Source organism: Elaeis guineensis, chromosome 8 (assembly GCF_000442705.2).
Source record: "Elaeis guineensis isolate ETL-2024a chromosome 8, EG11, whole genome shotgun sequence".
In the NCBI taxonomy this organism is placed as follows: domain Eukaryota; kingdom Viridiplantae; phylum Streptophyta; class Magnoliopsida; order Arecales; family Arecaceae; genus Elaeis; species Elaeis guineensis.
This window is the reverse complement of record NC_026000.2, coordinates 132,885,595-132,912,941: the sequence shown is the minus strand read 5'-3', so window position 1 is coordinate 132,912,941 and position 27,347 is coordinate 132,885,595. Positions and strand designations below refer to the sequence as shown.

Genomic DNA, 27,347 nt, shown 5'->3' with positions numbered 1-27,347 from the left:
TAGACAGAGTCATAGGTAAAGGTTCGGCAAAATAGCAAACCAATGCATGACCACAATATCTATATCAGTCAGACTAACAATGAAAACATCGCAAAGATCATAAATCACAAAAGAGGCACAGAGGTAATAAGAAATTCTTTTCATTAATAAAAAGTTTGCTTTACATCGACAGAAAAAAAGAAAAAAATACAGGATTCAAATATTTACAACCTCAGCCTGAGTGTCAGCAGAGGAACTTGGAGTGGCTTCGGCTAGTTGCTCAGCTCCTTCGGTGGGAACTTCAGCGGTGATTGATGTAGGCACCTCCTCAATTGCTTGCCCGAAAGAATATGACTGCTCGTCAATTGCCACGATCTAGAGGGCAGATCGTCATCGACCTCTTTCTCATTTAGAAAAGAGAGGTCCAGGTCCAAGAAGCAGGTCACCATCTTTTGATAGTAAATGCCTTATCCAACCTCGAAGGCTTCCCCATCGAACTTCACCTTTTTCTCGATGAACTCCTACAATGTCCGAAAAGCCTCCACAGCCAGATGCCTAGCCTCGATGATCTGGCCTATGACCATTCTTCTTAGCTTCAGCAACTTTGGTCTATGTCACCAGTCGTTTCTTCTTTCATGAGGCCAGATCGGTCTCGACCTTTATTTTGGCAGCCTCAATTTTGTTCAATGCCTTCTTTAGGCATTTGGCTTCGGCTTTGGCTGCTTCAACCTTAAATTGAGCCTTGATTACAGTAGCATCCGCCTTCTCATACTTTTTTTATGCTTTGATGTCATCCAATCGAGCAACCCTCAATGTGTTGATAAAGACAGCAACACAATGGCCCAATTGCATTCAGAAAGGAGTGAGTAAAAAAAAAAGAAGAGAAGAGAAAAAAAAAGAAAAAAAAGAGAGAAGAACTCACTCGGATAACGGAGGTCACAGCCTCCCTCTACTGGCTATTAAAACTCTGCCCCTCGATCCTATCTAGATTGGCAGGCAGGAGCATCCCCTCTGGCACTTCGCATGCAACCCTCCAGTCTTCAAACAAAGCATCTAGCAGAAGGGGTGTCGCACTAAGTTCTTGATCGTTCGGGACTTTGGCAGGAACCAAACTTGATTGCTTATCTCAGAGGGCAAACTGATGGCTACCCCTAGCTTTGGGGGCAGGAAGGGCAGCAAGCTTGGAAGAGCCTATCTGTGTCAGAGTGGTCAAGATAACTTCAATCAATGTTGAAGAGACCCATGGAAAGCCTGCTTCCCCTTTGCTAGCATTGGCAGCTTTCTACTTCTTCTGAGTCTCGATGGCGGTTGAGGCCTTCCTCTTCTTCAGTACATTCTTCTTCAACAACTTGAGTTTTTCGGACGTCATATCTGCAACAAGATAAGATAACACACACAAAAAAAAAATCGAAGAAAGAGAAGAAAGAAGATAGTGGATATTGGAAGAGCAATCAAATTAACTCTCACCTCTGAGGTTGATCGGACTGAGGCCAGTGTTATAGAAAGTCTGCTCCGATAGCAATTGTTTCAGAAGAGAAATTTTATACCCCTGTAAAATTTTGGAGTGCTCTAAGTCCTCTTCCTTGACTTCAAAATTTGAAAAATAGAATTCTTTGGCTGACCCTAGTATGAAAGCCTCCAATCCTCAATGGAAAAGCCTGAAACAAATAAAAATCATCTTTCCACCTATGAACCAAAGAAGAAGCTCCCCTTATTAAAGCAAGAACCCCCCTTGGAGGAAAGACGTACCCCCTTGGTTAGACTTTGCTTAAGATACAAATGGCTACAAAGTCGATGATAAAATGGAAGGAGTTCCAAATGACAGAACAAAAAGTGATGTTGAAAAGCGGAAGAGCTCTACAACGAAGGGATGAATGGGCAGCCTAAGTCCAGCTTGAAATGCCTCCTCATATAGTCCAATCCGACCAGTAGGAGAATCGCCGATCCGACAACTAGGCCGTAGAAGTTCCAACTTAAATGAAGAGGGAATCTCATCTCACATCGGAATTAGACTTAGGTCCTCTAAGTTCAGCACAGACTCAATTGTGTCAGGCATAAAAGGCCTTCTGACCTCATGCCCGACATCCAATCTCATGAAATCTCCTGTTGAAGAAGAAAATCTAGAAGATCGATTCTTGCTGAAACTCTCAGAGTCCGCCATGAGAGAATGGAGGAGGAGATATAGAGAAGATTGGAAAGAGGAGAAAGGAGTTAAGAGAACAAAAAGAAACCAAGAGGAAGGTTTGAGAAATAGAAAAGTGAAGGGGAGAATACAAAATCAGAAGAAGAGCAAGAAAATCCACCTACGACTACACAAAAGATGGGATGATTAATTGGAGAAAGTCGCCGGCAATCGAAGAAAACCAAAAGAAGTGCGATCGAGGGAGGATTTCTTAGGATACCGGAAGAGGCTTTGAAGACCTAATCAGAGGAAGAAGAAAAAGGAAGATCTAAAAGCATGAGAAGAAAAAGATAGAATAGGGATACAATCCCTATTTATAGGCTCAGGGGGGTAGTCCGATACAGATATCGAATCACTCGTGGATGTTGGATGATCGACATTTGGTATATTCCCATTAGCCTATAGGAGCTATCAGTTGGCTCATTAAAAAAGGGTTGCATCCGGAATAATGCGCGCTCCCCTTTGAAATCTTTTTTTTCTTTTCATTGATGCGACCCTTCACATCACCCAAGAATCGCAGATGCGTCATTTCAACTGAAGGCACATGTCCTATGTCTTCGACAGCTTCAACTCGATGTACTTCCTTCGTCCGAATCAATTCTGATTCGAACTTGAGAGTAAGGGATATGTGTTTGGAAAAATGTGTCATTCAAGCTAAAGATATAAATAATCTAAATGACTTTAGATCTTACCGATCCTGGCTACCAACTTCACCTTTCGATCAAACCTCCTCGAGTAGTGCTATCAACCGAAAAGCCTCTTGGCTTCCACCGTCGATCTTAATCTCGATCGTCGATCCTAGCTACTAGCATCAGAAAAATATTCCCGCAAACCACGCCGCTAGTTGATCTAGATTCCTCCAATCGAACTCAGTTCGATTCAGAAATTTGATGCCTCTTTTCAAATTTAAAGAACCACAGCACGACAGCGGGCTCCAAAGCAGATAAGACAGTCATAACTGTCATCTTTCGAGATTTTCGGCTCCAAATCTTATCTTGGTACATCCGAACTGGTTAGGATAGATCAAAAATATTGTTTTCTAAATGATCTTTATTTATAAATAGATGTCTCAAAGAAATCCTCAAGATATGTACATTCTCTCTTCTGTGCGTTCTTTCTCCGACTTGAGTAGTGGAGGGCCTTTGCCGAAGCCAACTTTGATCAGAACTTATTTTGCAGGTCTCACTATACTCGTAGATCCTATTCAATTTCAGTCACTCCAAATAGGATTAAAAATCTGTCGCAACACAAACAATGTTAAACTATTATGTCATAAATAGACAAATCCCAACAAATCCCAACCTTAAGCTGCGCCTCTCCTAAATACATTCGGGTGATTATTAAATCTAATTTTTTAAGATTGTTTGTCTATTTTGATGTTTGCTTAGTATTTTTTTTAGAGATTATAGGTATGACGTGTCTCAATCTGAACCTATGTATATAAATATACGTTCGCACCATAAATTTTCTATATCAACCTTTGTTATTCCTAACAGCTTGTTAGAAGATGCACAACAGACGGAACATGCAGCTAAACAGCCTGGAATCATTTAAAACAAAAAGACAAGGGTACTCGAAGATTCGAACCTTTTTCCAACATATTCCCCCACTGGGATCCAAAATGCCCAATTCTCCAACGGACCTTTTGGCGCCCTGGGCGGTCCTAGGCCCTCCCTTCCCCAATCGTAATTCGACACGCGTCACTTACCCAGCGGCTGGCTCAGCACCACCGTTGACCAACCACCTGTCAAACCACGAGCCCGCAACGGCCTCTCCACATCTCCCTCTCCTCCCCTCTCTGTCTGTCAATACTACCCGTCCCCCAAAACCTCGCCCCCGCTTTAACGGAACAGCCAAGGGCAAGATTGGCAGTTCAATCGGGAGAAATGCCGGTTTAGATTGGAGCGGGGAAATTGTGGGGTACAGATAGTGGGCGTGCTTATTAGTTAATATTTTATTACTAGATATGGGTTTGGGGTAATTATTTATTAGGTTTATTTTGTGGGTTTTCCCTTGCCGCTTCTTTCCCCGTCCAAGGGGCAGAGATCCGGGGCCGTATAAAACGGCCGAGCTTCCTTCGCTTCGCCCCCTTTTCCTTCTCTCTCTCTCTATTGTCCATGGAGGTGTGAAGGCGTGGGGGTGGTAGCTCGGGCTCTTATTCTTGGCGAAATCGTGGGTGAAGGGAGGAGAAAATGGCGGGCTTGGAGGGTCTGGATACGTTCTTGACGGCAGCGAGCAGAGCTTGTTGTAGCCCTTTTGCCATCTTTATCCAGATCCAGGTACATTGATGCTCCGAGGTCGCTCTATCTCTTGTTTCGTTTTCTTTTCTTTGTCCGCTTGGTTTGGTTTCCTGGATCTCAGAACTCGGTGTTGCTGCTTGGAAAGTTTATGTTTCGCTGTGATGGTAGCTTTATATTATGTGTTTTTTGTTTTGATTGATGGTAATGTGGTTTGGATGCAACAAGGAGCTAGCTTTTTATTTCCTTGTGTTTCTGGTTTTGGTTGGCTTATATTTTTGGAGTATTGGATTGATCGGATGTTGATGTTCGTCGGTTTTTTACTCTTGGTTCTGATCTATGTGTGTTGTTTCTGAAATAGATTGGCCTAAATCACCTTTTCTTTTTTGAAAAAAATCTGTATATTTGAGTTCTGGTGTTAAGATTGTTCTCTTGCGAAATTGTGTGATCAAATTCTTCTTTATGCTCCATCTTAGTGTATTGAGTTCCGGTATTAAGATCCTGATGTGCCTAACATCTCATAGGTTTGAGCCAGTGGCGATAGACGACAAATTTTTGCACCTTTGGTATGCATCATGAACGGCGAACTCAAAATAGATGTAGCTATGCTAGGAAATGGTCCATTCTATGTAGATCCATTCCATTGATCATGAGTAACTGGATATGCATGTATCTCAAATCGGATTCACTAATTACATTCTTGTCAGTGAAAAATCATTCGATTGTTTAGGTATGTAGCATCATGCTCTCTCTCTCTCTCTCTCTCTCCCTCCTCTCCCCCCCGGCGCCCCCCCCCCCTCCCCAAATGACTTGATCATCCATATTAATATGCATCAATAATATACCTTTTTTCCTATTGGTGGCCATTAGAAATTCTATATTTCTAAATATTCAAGACAAAATACAAATTAGTAGAAAAATATGAGAATAGATCAAGTCCCTGTTGGTAGTGATAAGATGATAAAGGTAGCCTGAAGATGCACACAAGTGTTCATTGCATGAAAGTATAAGAAAATTACCCAATAGGAGGTGATAGAAATTCAGAGCTCATTCTTTTCTTTCTGAAAGGTAATATCTATTATAATGAGGCTTCCTTCAGCAGGAATGCTTCTTGGCATTCTCTGCTTGCAAGCAGTTGTAACATTTGAAGTGCCTTTCATGTGATTAATGGCCAGTATTTAGGTTATAGTCTATATGTACATATGGATGTAGCTATTTTTCATTTTCAGAGTTACTATTCATAATTTATTGATTTGAACGAGGTATTTTCTAAGCAGAGCTATTTGGACTTAGTTAATTATTTGGGAGATCAATCATGTTCCTGTTTATGGTCAATATGTTCTCCCGAATCTCCTCTAGTAATGATTTGGTAAGGTTAAAAGATTGCTTCTCTCTGTCTCTCTCTCTCTGAATACATGCACTTTACATTATAAAGTTGATTCGGCTATGTTATTCTTCATGAGATGGTATTTGTCCCTGGCAAAACTTCATGGCCTCCCATTTCAACCAGAACTTTATGCTTTTGTATGCAGTATATTTTAACCATCAAGATTATTTTATCTTTATTTGATTGGGCAACTTATGCATGGTGAGTTTTAGATGATTAAAAAATTCATTTTCTTCTGTACTCATAGGGTTGTGCTATCTGTTTAATCCTTGCCATCGGATGGAGTTTTGCTGCCTATGTCAGGTATGCTGATCCTCTAGGACATGGTAAAAGTTAACTATTAACATGCTCACTATTTTACATTGCAAGGCATCTGAAAATCGATAGTGAAATCAATCAATAATTCAATATATATTTTTTTTTATCTTTGTCAGGAGTAGAGTGATACGGCACATGAAGCACAACCTGGAAGGTGGAAATAGTTTTGCATTTATCTGTGATGATATTAATGAACTTGAGCACTCTGCTCAGTTGGACTTGCCTAGGGTGTCGGTTGTCATGCCTTTGAAGGGCTTTGGAGAACACAATTTGCAGAATTGGAGAAGTCAAGTGAGTTCTAAATAGTTTTCCAGAAGCTTTGTAGCTAGTATCTGGGAACTTTTGCCTTTCAATGGGGAAAGAAAAAAAGAAAGGGAAAACACCACTTGTTTCTTTCATTCCATTCTCTTAGATAAATTTGAGAAAAAGTGCTGCACTCACCCTCAAAAATTAGCATGTCTGTGGTGCACATACTCATCTGCATTCAATGAGTCTCATACTGTTTCATAAATGTCTTTATACAGATCACTTCTCTTTATGGTGGACCTCTGGAGTTTCTTTTTTTAGTTGAAAGCATTGATGATCCGGCTTACCATGCTGTATCTAAGCTGATCTCTGAATTTAAGGTAGGGCACAACTCCTCCAACTAAGCCTTCTGCTCTTCATACAAGTAAGAACAGTTCAACACTACTGCTGTTTTATTCAGTTGTCAACTAGCTCACCATCTCTATCTGCAATCATTGTTTTTTAAAATCTTGAAATAAATCTATATGTTATTTGCTTTTAAAGTCAAAACTTGAATTTACTTATCTTTCAAAATTTAAGGGTTTTACAAGTACAGAGGAACTAAGGCTTTTCCAAGTTTTTTAAAAAATGATCCTAAATACATGTACATGGCTGCATATATTTAATCTTGTCTTCTTTAAGACTTTCCAGCAAAACCTATCAATTGTTTCCCAGAGTGCCTACACCCTCCTCCTCTATACTTTCTTTCCAAAATTCACTTTTTCATGATGCTTCATCCATCCTAGATTTCACATGCTGACCGTGCTAGTCTGTGGTCAGCACATACCATGTCAAGCTAGTACCAGAACCTGAAACAGTTCATCATAGCACCTATCGAATCTTTTGTTTAGCATTTTTCGATAAAAAATGGTTTTTATTTTATTTTTGGCTTGGATGGAAAGGTTTATGGCATAGCATGGTCAAGATGGCATGTGCCATGTTGGCAGGTGACTGGCATGGATAACAGGAGCGGCTTTTAAAACTTTTGTTCCATCTTTGTTTTTAATCTACTATTACATTTTCTTATTTCCATAGTTGAAGTCTGATTGTGCCCTTCGTTGTTCAGTCCTACAAGCATACATCACATTACACTTCCCATTCTATATGATGGTCAGCATCTGCATGGAAGTATTAGCATTATGTGGCATTGTTTTATTTGAAAACCTTACTGATGTTTCATATAAATGGCATTCAATTTATAATGGTGTTTAGTTTTGGATGTACTTGATCCTTTATCTTGTTGCATGTCCTGACAATATAGCTCTTGATGATCTTCAGGACAGTGTTGATGCAAAGATTATTGTAGCTGGATTATCAACAACATGCAGTCAGAAAATTCATAATCAGTTAGTATGTAAAGTGTTTATACCTTCTCTTATTTGTAAAAATATTTGCCAAATATCGCTTAAGCAAGATATTGTTTTATGTTATACCTTTTTACTTTAAGTTTCAAAGTTACCAAGACTTTTCCTAAGGATTTTAATTGTGAAGTTTCATGGCAGACTTAAAATTTGGATAAAGTATCTTTTGTTTGGGAACATATCAAAATCTTCAAATGGAAGATTGGAGAAGATAGAAGAAATTTTTGATGGGGAATTTGTAAGGCAAAAGTTTCCTATCAACATAGCAGCTAATGTTACAATACATCTTAAATATCAATGAACAAAAGCTTATATGTTGTTCAACATTGTATAAATTTTTTGATTATAGTAAATAAAATGTTATGCCCTGAAACTGAACTTATTTGAATCCCAAGATGTGAATCAACTGTGGGCGCAAAAGTAATGTTAAGATTGCACGAACCATATGATCAAATTGAGCATAACTAAAACTGTATTACAAACCATAAATCTTAGACACAATCCAACTTGGAAGATTGAATGTAACCTGTTATACACAATATGATACCTTTGAAGATAAAAACAACCAAAAGCAATTTACTGTATTGTCAACATTTGTTCAACGAGTACTAGTTCCAAAAACCAACTTAAAACACTGAGTCCCCCTTTCACTGAAAAGATGTCACCACAGCTATAGCTAGTCATTTTGAAAATATTTGTAATATTTGGAATAATAACACAGCTCAATTTGTAATTTATCATGTTCAATGGAGTTTGACTTCCACTAGAAACAAAAGACAAACATAGAATATTAAATCCCTCTCATACAGAAATTGTTATTGAAAAGTTTAAGCCAATGCAAAGTGATTGTAAAATGTAGAAAAATTGTAAAATAGAGATATTGTGATGATCAAGACACAACTTCATAAAGAGTTCAAATAATGGACATAAGAAAACATGTTCTAACAAAGTTCCATATATTTCCTCAATTCTACATGCATCCTCAGTGCTAATGCAAATGAGTGCACATGTCCTTACCAATAACTCAGATGAGGCAGCATAACCTAAGAGCAGAGCAGTTGGTATTTTAACGTTTTCTTCAGAAATCAAGCTGCCCAATATCTATTTTCCTATTTAAACACCACATTTTCCCTCTCTATTTTAGGTTGTCTTGATTCTTTTATTTTACTAAAATTTACCTATTGTATACTTTCTGAAATATTTTGGTTATATAAGAAGCTGTGCTATTACTGGAAAGTGGAATAACATGTTGGATTTCTTTCTTTATATCCATATATTTGTTTGTCTGTGTATCTGTCTTTCTATATAGTTTTCATGGTAGAGTCATATTTATTTGCAAATTTGATTGGAAATGGTGATAAATTTGTTTGATGGCATATGAGTAATTTTAGTATGTTGCAATGTGCTATTATATTTTTATCACAGTATAAATAAGTGATGCATGACAATTGGGAGATGAAGTTCTACTCCAAAAGCCCTGCAGGATGGGAAATATTGATTGGAATTGATGATGTCAAGATACAAAAAGCTGAAATGTTTGTTTGCTAGAATTTAAAATTTGATTTGAGAATTTTGTGGAAAGAATTGCATATTTTTGAATTTTGTATGTATGTTTTGGGTTAAGAATAGGAATAGAAAACAATTGAATTTAGGGTTTATGCAGTGTGTTAAGTGGACCCACAGGATTTGTCTTTATTTATTTTAGCAGAACTATTTTCGATCCATTAAACTATCAGTGGAAAATAAAGAGAATACAAGCCAAAGGGGTGGGTAACAGTTTAGTGATGCTAAAGTATGATGAAAAAGTTCTTGTTTTTTTAAAGCAGGAAGATAAAATTTAGGATAAACAACTCTAGAGAGAGAGAGAGAGATGCAGCCTTCTGCAACCAAAATACCTAGACATCACACCTTGCATTGAAGGAGTCACACTCTCGATGCATGGAGTTGCACCACAGAATGAGAAATCTACTTGGATTTATTATATTAACTGAAATTTTTATAGGGCTTTATTATAGCATTACAAACACACAAACACAAAAAATGGAAAGAGCATCTGCTTGTATAGGCCTCAAGTAGGGGATTCAATTTATGAGTTAAGGTTTATTAGCTTTTTGTGAGAGAATCTCACCTTCACTGGAAAGGAACAAAATAATGAAAGAAAGAATTTACAAAATATACATCCCCATGGAATTTTTGTGTAGAAAGATATCAGCTATAATCAAATGAGGACTCTAAAACTGACTATGAAAATAGTCCCAAAATAAAAACATACTAAATGACATTAAAATAAGGATGTCTAAAATCTAAAATACTCTTGGTACATGTTGACCTAAAAGTGGAAGAGCTCAATAAGTTGAAGGAGTGCACCTCCATCACTCAGGAGTAATTTGTAGTGCATCAAGAGATAATGCTAAGAGCTACAGTACTACACTCATGAACCATACCATGACAATCCTTTGAAATGATATTTTCTAACAGCTGTCTCTTTGCTACTTATCATCATACGGAAGGTAGTCATGTAATAAATTTTTTGCAAGTGATAATTGCAACTACTGTTTTGACTATTGTATTTTGAATGCTTTAAGGTGTTGGTTCATGCTTTTAATTGTGTCATACTATCTACAATTCCATATGTGCCAAATATTCTCCCATCAATTGAATTTTTTTGTTCCATATGAATAGTGTAGCGAAGCATGGTGATGCGTAATATGTGCTGTCACATTAATACAGGTTGGTGTTGAAAGGATGCATAAAGACAGCAAGTATGTTTTGTTTCTGGATGATGATGTTAGGCTGCATCCAGGGTCAATTGGGGCCCTTACAAAAGAAATGGAGAAGAACCCTGATGTACTTGTCTCTCTCATTTCTGTTCTTAATTTATTATTTACAATTTTACATTATTTTAATTTGGATCCTTCAATGGCACCATGTAGATATTTGCATTCTTTGTTTTATGGTACAGATATTTATTCAAACTGGATATCCTCTTGATTTGCCTTCTGGAAGCTTGGGGAGTTATTGCATATATGAATATCATATGGTATGATGCACTTAAAATGGCAATTTCGATTCTTACATCTTGTTAGATATCTTGCTTCTGGAATCATAATTTAGAAATGTGGTGTCTACCATTTAGTATTTTGTCCCACCATATTTTAGAACGTTGCTTTTTCTTTCCACATTGATGATTATACTGATGCATAGCATAACTTCAGCCTTGTTCAATGGGATTTGCAACTGGTGGAAAGACTTTCTTTCTGTGGGGAGGCTGCATGATGGTAATATTTTCATCTTAGCTTTCTATTACTCCTGTATGGAAATGTGAATCAATTTCAGCTCTTGTAATTCTTATCTTGTTTTATCTTTTAGATGCATGCGGAAGATTTTAGAAAGGACTTGTATGGTGTTGTTAGTGGACTTCGAGATGGTGGATACTCAGATGATATGACGTTAGCTGCAATAGCTGGTAATGTTGGGTCTAATTATGCACAGAATGTAAAGTTTAACCCTTTTTGTTTTTTTCAGTACTTAAAAGTTCATATGCACCCTTAGCAAATTTTTGGTTTCACTGCTGATTTCTTGTTCCAAAGGCTGAAGTAGATATCTGTTAGTTGAGTCAATGTCTATTGTGGTCTTGTAAGTTCGTAATAATGCTCATCTCAGTCCAGTTAATTCAGAAGAACAAGAAATTCAACATCTTCTTTTGCTTCTCCAATTATGAATGTATAAGATGAATTTTTGACCTTGAAAAATTGATTGTGCATCCATGTTCCTTCAAAATTCTAAAATTTGCACGTATACCCTTTCTTATTGTGCTTTCATTTATCTCCTTTTAATTTGAATCTGGCTAGGTTAATGGCTAAGCCTGTCAATTAAGTATTTTCTTTCCTCAGTTATGTACAACTTTTGGAAACTTCAAGGCAAATATCTGAAATTTTGTGCAAATAACATATATGTACTTTTCACTTTTCATGTGTGAATCGAGTAATTAAGCACTTCTTTGAGATTATATGTGCAAAAGGTCCTTTAAGGAATGTAATGGTTATCATTTGGACATGTATGCAAACTTTAAATTTTGGAGGGCCATATATTCAATTTTCATGTGTTTAGCAAAATATATGTGAACTTTTCGCTTTTGAGGGGGAAATAAGCAATTATGCGCTTCTGAAAGATATACATGCAAAAAAAAAAAAACCCTGAAAAATAATACTAGATTCTTGATATAATATTAGTATGAGTTGAAACAAATAAGATAAGAATGGTCTGAAATCTTGGTTTCAATTCTATTTTCTGTTAGGCCCATCAAGAATCAGCTATCAACTTTGACAGGTTTGACTCAAGTTTTGGAGTTTAGCCAGCCAACTTAAAAAAGAAAAAGGAAAAAATCAAGAAGAAATAAGGCAAATGTAAGATTAGTCAAGAAGTATATATCACGTAACTTTGTACAGTATTTGTTTTGTTTGAATCTTTGGATTTATAGTTTTGGTGTTTTGGGATTGTATATTGAAACTATAAACAGTTATAAAAATACCATGTTAAAAGAGATGGGTAACAATATTAAGGCTAAATCTTAGTGCTATAGAAGACTATTTAAATATAAGAAGAGAGAAGTGTATGAAAGATATAAGTTGGCTGAGAAGGAAGTTAAGAAGGTGGTGCGAGAGTCTAGATTCAAAGCATATGAATAGTTATTTCGCAATCTAGAAACTAAGGACAGGGAGAAAGATAACTATAAGATTGCAAGACTAAGAGAAAGAAAAACTAGTGACTTGATTTAGGTTAAATGCATCAAAGATGAAAGTCAAAAAATTTTGGTTAAGAAGGATAAGATTAGAAAAAGGATAGAGGAGTTATTTAGATAATCCATTCAAATAAAGTCAGGTAAATGTTTTAGGATGTCTTGCTAGTTTCATCAAGGATTGAAATGTTAAGTATACATGGAGAACTGGAGTGCCTAAGGCTGGAAATGGGCTCGGGCCGGTCCGATGGGCTTTGGGCCCACCCAATTTTGGGTCGGCCTGTGGCTGGGCCTGAACAAAAATTGGGCTAGGTTTGGGCTCGAATATATAGCCTGTTCTACGTATGGGCCGGGCTCGTATATACCATTGGATGGGCCCGAGCCCGATTATAGGTCCGTTTGTTGGCCCACACAGTTCTCATCTTTCCTCTCCCAACCCTTCTGTTAACAGGCCGGTACATTGAATCTCAAAGTTCCTCTCCCATCCCTTCGATGCTGTCGCCATCGGATTGTCTGGAAATGAAGATGGAGATGGAGACTGAGACGTCGGTGGAGGGGTCCTTGGACGAGGAGATCAGGAGACGGATCGTTAGAAGATGGAAACATTGGCGGATCGTCCGGAGATGGAGGAGATCAAGAGTTGGGATATCCGAAGATGGAGATAGATCATCTGGAGGGCGGATCGTCTAGAGCGATATGAAGATCAGGAGAGCGGTTGACGGATCAGGAGAGACATGAGTGGATTGTTCGGAGACGATGAGCTTGTCGGGGGTGAGAGATGGGCACATGCGGCTGGAAAGGGGCAGTGGGCGTAGCGGAGGGCTTGGGGGAGGTCAGCGGAGAGGTTTCCAGAGGGAGAGGCGGAGGTGAGGGGTCCCTGGAGGGGGAGGCGGAGTGGTCCATGGTGGTGTATCGAGAATCCGAGATGGAGACGGAGATGGGCGCCCAATCGGGCTCGTCTCATTTTATCCAGCACTGGGTTGGCCCAATTGGGCTCGGGCTCGGGTCAGGCTTGGGCTGGTTTTTTTCCTAGAAAATCGGATCTAAGCTCAGCTCGAAGCGTCAAAAATTATTTCGGGCCGGGCTTGGGCAGGGGTGTGGCCCGGCCCAGTTCCAGCCCCAGGAGTACCTAAGTTAAAAGATACTATGAAAAAGATGAAAATAGAAAAGTGGTTGGACCTCCTATTGAGGTTTGAAAGTATTTAGATGACGTGGCATTAACTTGGTTAATTAATTTGCTTAATAAGATTTTAAGCACTAAGAACTCTGATGAATGGAGGAGGTGCACTATCATACGGATTTATAAGAACAAGGGTGAAATTCAAAATTGTTCAATATTTGTGGTATTAAACTTATGAGCTATACTATTAAACCTTGGGAGAGGGTGATTGAGCACTGATTTTACATGCGACACAAAAGTGTCAGAGACCAATTTGGTTTTATGCCAGGAAGATTGACTATGAAAATTATTTTTCTCCTTCAAAGGTTGATGTAGAACTATAGAGAAAAGAGACAATACATTCGTATGATTTTCGTTGGTTTAGCGAAAGTGTATGACAGAGTCCTTAGAGAAGCTTTTGGTGGGTATTAGAAAAGAAAGGAGCTTTTGTTAGATATGGTAATGTAATTAAGGACACATAATAGAGCAGTTATTAGTGTGAGAACCTCTCATAGTAATATTAATGAGTTTCCAATCACAATAAGTGTGTTAGCAAGGATTTGCTCTAAGTCTATACCATTCTGCACTAGCTATAGATGAGCTTGCTAGGCATGTTCAAGACGATATCCCTTGATGTATGCTAATTGTATATGATATATTTTTAGTAGATGAAACTAGGATTGGGGTTAATGGTAGTTGGAACTATGGAGTACTGCATTAGAATTTATGGGTTTAAGGTTAAATAGGATAGAATACATGGAATTTTAGTTTAGTAAAATCGGAAATAGAGATGAATATGATATAAAATATAAGGATCATGGAGTTCCTAAGAGTGATTATTTTTGTAATTAGGATTGATTATTCATAAAGAAGGGGAGATTGAAGAGGATGTTATCGATAGGATTAAAATAGGTTGGTTACAGTAAAGAAGCATGATTGAGATATTATGTGATCACACAAAACCTGCCAAGTTGAAGGAAAAATTTTATAGAACATTCGTACGACTGGTAATATTTGATGGTACAAAATGTTGGGTGGCTGAAATACAATATGTGCATAAGATGAGTATGGCCAAAAGGAGAATGTTGAGATGGAGCTGAGTATGTTCTAAATGAGAATGTTGAGATGGATTTGTGTTAGTCCAAGAAAAGATAGAATAAGAAATGAAGTAATTCATAAAATGGTGAACATACTACTAATTGAGGATGATTGAGAGAAGGGCGACTTAGTGCAACGTTGGCTGAGGGATGCACCAGAAAGGAGTGGATTTTGATCAGAAGGAAAAACTGATGTAGTAGTAAGGAAGAACTTGTTATCTCAACATCTCTCAGAAAGTATGAAGCTAAACTGAGCAGAATGGAGGAAAAAGATTCATGCAACCAAGCCCAACTAGTTTAGGATTAAGGCTTAGTTTAGCTGTGTTGCGTTGTATTATGTACCAAGTACCAACATATAAAGATTTGTCTATGGATGCTAATTGCATGACCAAGCAGGTTGGTCTTCTCATATTCATTAGTTGATCTTCTAAGATTCATGACAGGCCCTTATACTAAAGATGGCTTGGAATTTGACAAAAAATTAGATGCTTGCAATTAGGTTGAGAGCTAGTCTCTCAACTTTAAGGAGCACACTTTGGTTATTAAATCCAAATCCATATTAGATGGCATAAAGCTTGTTATGGTACGGTTAAGGTTATTCACTGATGCTAAGTAGTAAAAGAATCAGGCTACAATCAATAAAATACATATTTATCGGTTTCATTTGCAACCATGTCTTTTCAACGGAACTAGATTCATGCCCTTATATAAAACATTTATCTATGTATTTTGATGTTTTGTTTTGTCACCCCAAAAGAACAGAAGGTTCTGGAAAGAAGTATAAACCATGGATTTTAACACTATAAGCCCTATTCAAAAGGAAAAAAATAACACTATAGGCAGCTGAATTTTCCATCAGGTTTGGTAGTATGCCATTGCTAAAACTACATCAAGGTGGAATCAGAAGATTTGCATATAAAATATGCCTTCTTTAGGATTCATATTAACCCTCCAAGAATGAGATCTTATGTAACAAACAGATTCTAACAATTAATTTGTTCCTTCTGAAAACTATATTGGAACTAATGCTAATTTATGCCTTTTTTTTCTTACTTTCAGATGTTGACCAATAATTTTGCCCAACACTTAACCATGCTGTTTGGTCAAGGATATAGTTAATGTAAATGCAGAGAGGACATGCAAATAATCCTGAATTTTCTGAACTAATATAACCCATTTATTTGCAGGGCAACATAAGAGGCTTATTAGTTCACCTCCAGTTGCTGTCTTTCCCCATCCTCTTGCAAGTGATCTTAGCTTTCCAAGGTGCGTAATTTTTTTCTCTCTCAAAATTTCCCATAACAGATATGCTATTATCTTGTAATCATTTATCATTCTTTTGCAGATACTGGAATTATCTAAGGAAACAAACATTTGTTCTGGAATCCTACATATCTAAGGTCAACTGGCTGATGAACCGTGCACTGTTTTCTTCACACTGCTATTTATCCTGGGCTTTTGTTTTTCCATACTTTATGGCAATGACACATCTTGCAGCAGCTTTAAGAGCACCATATAGTGATTCTCTTTTGAAGGAAACATCTGCCTCATGCAGTGGTGAGCATGCTACTTACTCTTTTTTAAGTTGGACCTGGTAAACTGGAAAAAAGTCTCTCTACATTATTGCCTGGGACTGCTTTTTCTTTGTGCGATGTTCGACAAAGTTTGTACGTAGAAGCTCTTAACTGAAATCACGTGTAGGGGGAAAGTGAATTGAGGAATAAGAGAAGATTAGAGATCTTTGTGAGTAGTGTGTCCCATCCATTTCATACTTCACATGAGGTGGGAATGTTAGCTGAAAATAGGTAATTTCAAGAATAGGGAGCAATTATCAAATTGATTGTTGGAAGTTTGACATTGTGATGTGTTTAAAAGGATCATATGTTGTTTATTATTTAATTGTTTCTTGTTCATCTCTTCCTGCTCCTTTAGAGGATGATCCCGCTTCTAACTCATAATGATCAAATATGTTGATAGAGGCAGATTATAATAGTTGCCTGTAACATTCATTCTCAAAGAAAAAAAAAGTTATAATGTTCTTTTAATTTTTGGGCCTTGATTCACTAATGTTAATAAGTTCTTGCGGTATGTTAATTGTCTTATGCAGGTCTTACACTAGCTGGCTGCTTGTTTATATGCACTATTCTTGAACTTGCTTCAATGTGGAACTTGACAAAAGTGGAGATCTATTTGTGCAACTTGTTATCTCCAGAGGGGCCAAGAGTCTCACTTGGTTCATATAACTGGGGACTTGTAAGCGTCTCCTGTGCTTCTTGATTTGTTGGGTGCATATAATGTTGCTCTTCATTTATAAGTGCAACATAGAGATAATTAGATTTACAGAAACCAGTATATTTTGCTTACCTTAGTTTATTAGAATTTGCCGGTATGTATTTAATTCATGTTGTACTTGAATATTTGTTGAACAGGTGTTTATTGCTATGCTGGTGGACAACTTATTATACCCTATCTCTGCAACGCGATCACATTTTACACAGTCTATAAACTGGTCTGGTATTCGGTACCACTTGAAAAATGGAAAAATAAGCAAGGTATGTGACTCAATCTCACCAAAGTTTTGCTTTAGCTAGATGGCATATCCAATGTTTTTGTTCTTTTGGATATGAATCACAGCTAGAAAATCTGTTAATAATTTTACCATCATTTATTGTCTTGTGTTCTTCAATTTAACATCTCTGACTTCATGAGGTTGACATGGATCATTTGGAGGGAAAAATACTGTAAATTATGTAAAAATAGGACCACGTTTACCTAATATTATGTAGAATTTTGTGTTATTAAACTAAATTTTGGAAAGAACTAGTTGAAGCTGTCATGCACCAATTTTTTGCTAACTGATCAGCTACATTAATTCACACTACTTTGTTATGGCTCCTTTGGCTATCAACAACAATTGTGACAGAAAAGATGTTCGTAGCCTTTTCAAAATCTGTCCATCTTGTCTTTTATTTTTAAGAGATAATTTGCAAGATTGCATTGACTATAGGTTAGTAGCCAAAATATAAAACTGTAATGACTGGTTTTATTGACAAATATATAAAGGTTTCCACTCAGAAAGGCTTTCTGCCATGAAATCAACATTTAATGCTAATTATGCTATCCGTCTTGGCTGATATGAAAGATCAGTCTGTACGACTTAAGGGACTTACTTTATATCCCTTGTTCATCAACACATGGGGATGTCAAAATGGTCATATTTTGACATAGTATAATGGGAATAATTGCTCAACTAATGGCAGACTTTATGGCTGGAGAAGAAAAAGTGAGAAGATGATAGAGCAAGGTAGTTATTTAAAAAGATTGACTAACTATTAGTGGCTGTTGAGAAGATACACATAATATTCCATGCTTTTGATGGGGTATGAGTGATAATATTTTCAACTTTGTTGCTTCCTACAGAGCATATGATCATTTCAATAACACTAATGACCATGTGTTCAGGATGTTACAGATTGATAATTATAGATAAACTGGCAATACAAAGAAGGACGTTCTGATTATATTTTTATTATAATGAATGATATGGTAGATGCTTTTAAATATTTAACTATTTTTTACATTGCAAAATGAGTTGGTGTGTTAATTTTTATAGCCCATTTGCTTAGAATGTTTTGCAATATCCTTGATATCCTTCATTCCATGGTAATGTTTTTTCTCCTACTCATATGCAAAAGAATAGAAGAAAATATATTATTACGGCAATGATTAAGGTGAAAGGCATGTTGAAATTTAAAGATTTATTAGCTTGCTAACAGATAAGAAACTATTTAAGAAATTATAATAAAACTATGGGGAAGAAAACAACAATATACAACAAAAGTGAGCTGCTCCTATTTTAGTTACTTGAACGAAAGAATCATTTGATTATTTTGGTAACTGTGGTTTATAGAAGAAATAGTTTTACAATTCCTGGTCATTGATGCAAAGAAGCAGATTCTATGACATGACGAATTGACATTTGAGGCAACTAATAACTACTCGAGCCAACAAAGGAGCTAGAAGAAGAGGACTGGGAGGTACTTAAGAAAGATAAGGTTCAAATTGCTTAATATTTAGTTAAATCTCGTCTGTTTAGGTGTCATATATGCAGGAGTGGGTTCATGAATGCCTTGTTGAAGTCTGGTAGTATTTCAGTCTCTTCAACATGCAATCAGAACAGTGGGATTGTGTGCTTTGGGACTTGATTATTTCATAGATCCAATTGTGCCATTGATAACTGAAAATCTAATGAAATCTAGAAGCACTGGTACTTGAAGCAACATGTGTAATCAAAAGTATTAACATTGTGCAAACAGATATGCCATGTGAATTTCTTGTAAAAAATATGCCATCTTTGTTAACAAATGTTCGTAGCCTCCCAGTTAAGATAGACACAACTTCATTTCATGTATTATTGTGAAATGTTTTGTATCCACAGATATTCACCGAAGAAGCAGTTGTAATTTAGGACACATGATATTTATTGCATGCTGGTGAAAGAATCAAAAAATAGTAAAAACAAAGAAGAATATTAACTATCACATATATCTATTGCTATCTTAGAATGCAAATCAAGAAAATAATGAGATATTAACAAAAAATGTCTTTGTTCTTTTAGCACCAAACTAATAACATTAATTCTCTATTTTCTTACTGGCTGCCTGAGGCCCTGAATGACAGATGCCTTAAAATTCTGTCAAAAATCTGCATTTGTGTGCAGATAATTTTTGTAAATGTTTCCTCATTTTCCTCATTGCTTTCAACTACTAAGAGATTTGTTGGGTTAATATGTATTTTCAATGTCGATTATCCTACAGATTGAAAGGTCCAAGGAATATGGTTCAAATTTAACTGATCTTGGAGGAAAGCATCTGTATGGAAAGAGGCTATCCCCTCCTAAGGCTTCATTCCTTAGCTCTTTGTCAAGAAGTCTGGCACAGTGGCACCAACCAAAGAAGTACGATAGTTAGGATGCTTAATATCTAGCAGAAAATCAAGAAGAGAGTGTCTATTCTTCATTTTTCTTCCAGCATTATATTGTATTTTTCTTTCTTCATCCTTTTAGTTTTTAGAAAACCCATTCAATCCATTGATTCTTACAGTGTTCGGTTATGTTCACTGCATAGAGTTTGAACTCGTAATTTTCTGTAACATGGCAGATGTATACTAGCATATTCATTCAAGACAATAAGATGCTTTATCTTTGGCTCTTTTTTTTTGTTATTTATTCTCTGTTGGTAAATCAAATGTTTCAACTGCACCGGCCAGTCGATGAAAACAGCTAAGGTGCATACTCTTTCTCTCTCTCTCTCTCTCTCTTTATATATATAATGTATATTAGTGAAGGAGATGGTTTTCATCTCATGCATGATGAGTATAAATACATCCAGCAACATCAAAAAGCATTCTCTCTCTAAGATCTTGAGGATAGTCTGTAATGATGGTCCATAAATAGGAGGAATGGTAAGTCAAGTAAGAAGCTACCAAGTCAGTAGGTCTGTTGCCCTCTCTAAAGATATGAGAAGCTCTAAATTCAGTCAGCCTTTGGATCATGCACCGAATGTACAGAATTCGTGGAGGCGCATTGGAGTGTAGTTGTGCCGGCCTATTGACCCAGCTAATGACAGTTTGAGACTCCCCCTTGAATCAGAGGTAGGTTGCATGAAATTAAAGAGGTCGCATACTGTTGTGAGCTCCACAGTATCCCTGATGATAAAAGCAGCCACACCTGTCCACCTCCAGTTGCTTGGTCTATATCACTGTCTTAACTTGTCTGGTTATCTCTTTTGCAGTACAATGTTGTCCTGATCGAGATCAGATTGTCTGAAATTGCATACCTCTTCAAAGCCTTGGATGGTCTTACTATGATGAATCAAAGCTTAGCCCAAATCTCGTCAGAAAAGCTTTAACTCCTTCGTGTTTGTCGGGTTCTGATTTTGAATGTTGTCTCGATGCTTAATTTTTCAAGTCATTGCAGGATTGGCTTGGCACCATTGGAGGCATGTCTCAAGACATTTATATGGGTTGGTGCTTAGGTTGTTGGGTGGGTAAGGTCTCCATAATCAGCTTTAAATAATTGAAAGACTGTCCTACATTTTAGAGATGGGGTACTTGCTTGATCGGGATCTAACTCCAGTGGATTTAAGATTTTCTTTTGGAACTAACCTAACTCCATTAAGTTTTTTGGCTAGGTTCCTGTGTAGGGCCTAATCAAACTGGGTTAAGTTTTGAGGTTGCACCATAAATTCTTCAAAAAGATCACACGGACTTAGGCCTATTAGGTTAAATCTTGTAAAGTTTATTTTTGATCCACTCAATGTGATGCATCAGAGGTAGTGGCCGGCACAATCTACTTTGATCCATGCGGAGTACCTTAAAAGTCTGAAACTTAGAATCAAATCGAAACTCTAAAAAGCTTCAAGTCAATTTGGAGCCTCTAATGAGTCTTTCCTAGACTTGACTTGGATATATGAATACAGGAAGAAAAAAAAAGGATATCACTATTTCTACTCGTTACTCAAAACAAATGATTATAATTTATGGCAAATAAGTCTTGGAGCAATCGATGTTTCTATTAGAATCCTCTTTAGTCCTGGGTAGAGCCCTAGCAGGTCTATTCTAAAGTTACAAGCTGCTGGTGAGATATGATGCATTACAAGAAATCCTATTCATGTATGGCATGGAGGCCTATGAAATCAAAGGCTGTTGCATGAATCAAGATTAGCTTGTGAGTGACATTAGATCTCTTCAGTTTAACCATAAAATGGAGAGGACCTTGATCATGAAAAATCATGCTGCCTTGTATGGCATGGGATGCATTAAATCACTGGACATGATTGCATGAGTCACGAATAGCCTATAAATTTGAGACCAGATCTCTCTTACTGATGGAGAAAATCAAGTGTAATAACCTCTCCCTCTGCATGTGTGCAGGTGACTTGAGTTTCTTGGCTGTTTTTTTGATCAATTATATATAAGCACATATAATCAAGTAAATATCTTGGATTTGGACAGCTACTCCCTATGGAACAGTACTTTATTAAATTAATCTATCTGCATCTTTCTATACTCCAACAACCAAGTGAAGAAATATATTTTTTCGTCCTTGTATATATCATCTAGAACGAGGAATTGAGTATCCTGCATGATCATCCTCCTACCATGGTTGCCTTCTTGCAACGAGGATTATCTTTCTTAGCTCACCGTCCTACCTTAGGCTCTGGATAAACCAATGCAACCCCTTAGATGTAGCACTATATTACTTTGACCCCTCAATTTAGCCCAAAATATGGCTTCCGAATTTTAAGCACAAATATTGGTATGACAGCTTGGACAAGGCTCCTCCAGTATAATTATTAAATATTTAAAGAATCTAATGGTTGGATATATACTCACATCCAAGACATGAAGTCAAAGTCTATGTAACAACTAATTGATGTGGCTGTTTGATGCTTAGAAATACGGGTTTAAGGTCTTATATGAAGAGCAGAAAGAAAAAAAAAAAGCTTCCTTTCATGGTCTTGAATACCCCACATTTCATAAGGATGGAAGATTACTTTTGTTGTGCTATCCTCTATGTCCCAAGAAGCTTGTCGAAGTTGAAAATATGGGCCAAATGTGCAAATGAACCAAGTTAGCCAAGCAGCAAGCTACTCAAACATAGCTCATCATGTGAAAGGGTTATTCAAGTCCGAGAGGAGCTTCTGCAAAGTGTTAAGAAAAGTTAGTCGAGCTTGCTTGTAATCCTGCTGAATCCATAGGATTGGAAATAGGATTTTCAGAATTAAAAGATAGCAGGCTCAGCCTAGTGCATATCAACTGGATCTCCTTTAGCTCATTCTTGACCTGTCCTAGATGTTATTCCTATTTACATATTTGTATTGACTAATAATTTACTTATATCTTTAAAAAAAAAAAACTTTATACTGGACAAAGTCAAATCTGATTCTGTTCTGGCTATGCAAGTCCTTGTTGCCAATAAAAGAGCAGAAGTATCCTGAAGGGCAAAGGGGTTACTACTTCAGATTGATGAAATAAAAAGCTAGAATGCAGTTGTCCTCATTTAGCTTCCATCCTCTACTGTTTATAGACCAAACTTGGAATAATTCAGCTCAGGACGTTATTCGTATTAAATATATTCTGATCACAAGATAATGGTTTGTTAAGATTTGACGCATCGAGATTTAGCCCACATTGAGCCCACAGCGAGGTTCGCGGCGAAAAACGGAGTCCAACGAGACCAAGATTATCCGAAACGAAGCTCGGATGGAGGAGATACGAGTTTTTGAAGTTGGCACGAGAATCAAGGCGGCGGAGGACCGCCGGCGGATGGCAGCGGCGCGGCCGCAGGCGGCGGCGGGCGGGACGCGCGACCCAGGCCCGCATGGGATGTGCGACCCAGGCCCGCGCGGGGGGGCCCGCGGCCCAGGCGGACGTGCGGCCCAGCCGGGCGCGCGGCCCAGGCGCGCGCAGGCCCGCGCGCGCGGGCCGGCCCAGGCCAGCGGCCTGCTGGCCCCCCTTGCCTCGGTCCACCGTTGACCGGGCGGTCCACGGTGCGGCCTGTGGACCGTGTGGGCGTTTCCCACGCATTTCTCGCGGTCCACGGCACTATTCCGTGGACCGGAGCGCGATCCAACGGCCCAGGTGGCTCCCGGTCTTGATCCGACGGTCTGGAACACTGATTTGGCTTGTTTAGGACTCTTAAACCTAATTAGATTAGGTTTAAACTCTGTTTAAGCCTTTAAAAAGGCCTGTGACGAAACAGAGGAGGGTGTGGTTCGTTTTCTCGCCGCCGTACGAATCCGAGGAGAGAGAGAGAGGCGAGAGCGCTGTGAGAGAGGAGCAGGAGGCTCCTGGATAGTGGTCGTCAGGCCCTTCAAGGGTTCAGGGGGGTCTCCAAGAGAGAGAGAGCTTTTGTGAGGGGAACTTCAGGTGAGAGAGAATTGGGTGTACAAGGGTTGAGGGTGAGGTCTCCTCTTGTAAAATTTCTTTTTCATAGTGAAGTTTGCATGCCCCGTGGAGGCGAGCCCTTTTGTGGCTGATCCACGTATTTTGATTGTTTTTCTTTTTGTTTTGTTTCTTCTTTCTTCCTGCTGCATCGCGTGGTACTGAAAAGGTCTTGGGAGGTGGTGTCCTGGCCAGACATCCACCCAACAAGTGGTATCAAAGCAAGGCGGTACAAGGACGCAGATTGCAGTGGTAGTGAGCAAGACTGAAGATGGAGAGAACAGGAACAATCAAGATGGAGATCAACAAATTCGATGGTAAGAGCAATTTCTCCTTGTGGCAGGCAAAGGTGAAGGACGTGCTCATCCAACAGGGGTTGATCGATGCTCTCTTGTGCGATGAGAAGCCGACCACCATAGAGGTGCGAGATTGGAAACGGCTACAGATGCAGGCGGTGAGTACCATCCGCATGTACCTGGCGGATGAGGTGGTGATCAATGTGCTGAGCGAGACTTCCCCGAAGGTGCTGTAGACGAAGCTCGAGGAGTTGTACATGGCGAAGTCTCTCACCAACACACTTTTCCTCTGGAGGCAGTTTTACCAACTGCGGATGACTGAGGGACAGAGCGTGCAGGAGCATCTGAGCCACTTCCAGAAGATCCTCACCGACCTTCTCAGTGTTGGCGAGAACGTTGAAGAGAATACCAGGGCGCTGGTTTTGCTGGCGTCGCTTCCCTCTTCGTACGAGTCCTTGGTGACTGCTCTTCTAGTGGGGAAGAGCACTATCAAGATGGACGAGGTCACCGCGGCGATACTTCAGAACGAGGTTCTCAGGAGGAAGAACCCAGCTTCGAGCTCAGGTGGCGATAGCTCAGCTTTGGTGGCTTCTGGAGGAGCAGGAGGCGGTAGACGGAGCGACAGGAGATCGCAACGAGGGCGGTCCAAGTCCAGGAGGGACTTGAGCAAAACCAGGTGTTACCGGTGTGAAGAGTTGGGGCATCCAGCCAGAGATTGCCCTCAACTGAAAAATCGGACGGTGGCTGCTGTAGCGACGGCCGGCAGCGATTCAGATGGAGATGTCCTGGAGATATCTGACGAGGTATCTACTTCTTCCCAACAGTGGATATTAGATTCTGCATGCCCCTATCATGTGTGTTGCAGAGAGGAGCAGTTGGACTCCCTGGAGAACAGTGAGGGCACTGTATATCTGCCGGATGGATCGAGCTGTGCGATCAGAGGCATTGGGATGGTCAGCTGGAGGATACATGACGGTGCAGTGAGGAGATTGGGGGAGGTCCGATACATACCCGATTTCAGGCGGAATCTTATCTCACTTAGCAGACTGGATTCGAGAGGCTACAGGACGGTAGCTGGTGGAGGAATCCTGATGGTGCTACGCGCGATAGGATTGTGCTGGAGGGGAAGAAATGGAGCAGAGGACATTATTACCTGGCAGGGAGTCCAGTGCGAGGTGGAGCTCCAGGAGGCGGATCGGGCACGAGACAGGAGACTCGGGAGGACGAGAGGCGACGTCGCAAGGTAAGATTCCTATTGCCGTAGGATGATGCCCCGAACAGGTCTCAGGTCAGGAGGAGCACAGCATACGACGGAGATGGGATCGAGCAGCCTGGCTCGACTCCCATGTTTGCCCATCCATGATCAGCAGGCGATTGCCCCAGGGCATGGGGCGAGGAGATCCAGAAGCTCTCGGAGTTTGGAGGAGGCCGAATATCGAGTCGAGGTGGAGATTGTTAGGATTTGACGTCTCGAGATTCAGTCCACATTGAGCCCACAGCGAGGTTCGCGGCGAAAAACAGAGTCCAACGAGATCAAGATCTCTGAAACAGAGCTCGGATGGAGGAGATACGAGCTTTTGAAGTCAGCACGAGAATCGAGGTGGTAGAGGACCGCCGGCGACCGGCGGCGGGCGGCAACGGCGCGGCCGCAGGCGGCGGCGCGCGGGACGCGCGACCCAGGCCCGCGCGGGGGGGGGGCCCATGGCCCAGGCGGGCGCGCAGCCCAGGCGCGCGCAGGCCCGCGCGCGCGGGCCGGCCCAGGCCAGCGGCCTGCTGGCCCCCCTTGCCCCGGTCCACCGTGGATCGGGCGGTCCACGGCGCGGCCTGTGGACCGCGTGGGCATTTCCCATGTATTTCTCGCGGTCCACGGCACTATTCCGTGGACCGGAGGGCGATCCAACGGCCCAGGTGGCTCCCGGTCTTGATCCGACGGTCTGGGACGCTGATTTGGCTTGTTTAGGACTCTTAAACCTAATTAGATTAGGTTTAAACTCTGTTTAAGCCTTTAAAAAGGCCTGTGACGAAACAGAGGAGGGTGTGGTTCGTTTTCTCGCCGCCGTACGAATCCGAGGAGAGAGAGAGAGGCGAGAGCGCTGTGAGAGAGGAGCAGGAGGCTCCTGGACAGCGGTCGCCAGGCTCTTCAGGGGTTCAGGGAGGTCTCCAAGAGAGAGAGAGCTTTTGTGAGGGGAACTTCAGGTGAGAGAGAATTGGGTGTACAAGGGTTGAGGGTGAGGTCTCCTCTTGTAAAATTTCTTTTTCATAGTGAAGTTTGCATGCCCCGTGGAGGCGAGCCCTTTTATGGCTGATCCACGTATTTTGATTGTTTTTCTTTTTATTTTGTTTCTTCTTTCTTCCTGCTGCATCGCGTGGTACTGAAAAGGTCTTGGGAGGTGGTGTCCTGACCAGACATCCACCCAACATGGTTAAATAACAGGCATTATTTCAAAGTCTAATATATACATATAACGTATCAGAAGACCTCCAAAACTCTTACAATGTGTAACAGTCATTACTTTCAAACTTGTGCAAAGGTAGAGGGAGAAAAACACAGACATATTTCTATGAACATCAGACATATTTATTGTGAGACGAACAGCACCATAGATTGGACCACCAATTTCGTGGCCAAGCATTCAGGAGGAGCCTTTTAGACTGATGCTATAATTTTGCCGGTGTCACTGCGGGACATCTTTTTTTCTAATATTTTTGGTTGCCTTCATATTTGATTTGTATGAGTTCTCCATTTATGAATAATAATAAAAAAAAAAAAAACACAGTGCAGTGAACAAACAAATCCAGAATAGAAAGATCCAACAAGAAACTAAGTATGCAGAAAAGTGGAAAAGAATCCAATTTTCTGTGCTTGCCAAACTTCCTCTGCTTTCTAAAATAGAACTGAACAGAAACAGATGTGTAGCACAAGCAATCTGGGGGTATGCCCAAATTTACACTCTCATTATATCTGCAAATTAAGACAGTGCAAGAAAATGGCTTAACCAACTTTACTTGACTGGTTTGTGTCACCTAGTTATTAGCACTATAGGATTAAGAGAAATGAAGTCATGCGCAAGAACATAAACACCAAGACAACAATGATATCTAAAATGGTATTCGAAGACAATCAACACTGTTGATTCCTATAAAATGGCTTCCATTTTGAAAGCTTGTGAGACAAAGTAACAAATAGGCCTCAATTGTGTGTAGTTGAGGAAAATCTTATGCTCATATGAGAGTTACAGGAACTTGTTGCCTTGATCATAGCTTTCTCGCTGACAATGTGTCGATGATCTTGGTTCATCAACGACTCATGTTTAATAACAATGTTTCTTGAGTAAATATCAAACTTCAAGCTAAGCTGTAGT

At 39.5% G+C, this 27,347-nt stretch overlaps 1 protein-coding gene across 2 annotated transcripts; it reads left to right on the top strand.

The window, feature by feature from the left end:
* The first annotated feature begins 4,171 nt into the window (after positions 1 to 4,171).
* LOC105049574 (uncharacterized) lies at positions 4,172 to 19,953 on the top strand. 2 transcript variants are annotated; one of them, XM_073242401.1, is made up of 15 exons: positions 4,172 to 4,440; positions 4,923 to 4,964; positions 6,033 to 6,088; positions 6,220 to 6,394; positions 6,628 to 6,729; positions 7,667 to 7,738; positions 10,480 to 10,596; positions 10,712 to 10,789; positions 10,965 to 11,027; positions 11,119 to 11,215; positions 15,931 to 16,009; positions 16,089 to 16,300; positions 16,851 to 16,996; positions 17,173 to 17,295; positions 19,561 to 19,953. In XM_073242401.1, the coding sequence occupies exons 4-15, from the start codon at positions 6,239 to 6,241 to the stop codon at positions 19,711 to 19,713; spliced, it is 1,398 nt and encodes a 465-aa protein (XP_073098502.1). In that variant the 5' UTR covers positions 4,172 to 4,440; positions 4,923 to 4,964; positions 6,033 to 6,088; positions 6,220 to 6,238; the 3' UTR covers positions 19,714 to 19,953. The 2 variants fall into 2 exon arrangements, with proteins under 2 accessions (XP_073098502.1, XP_010927577.1); XM_010929275.4 differs by lacking the exon at positions 4,923 to 4,964.
* The last annotated feature ends 7,394 nt before the right edge of the window (positions 19,954 to 27,347 follow it).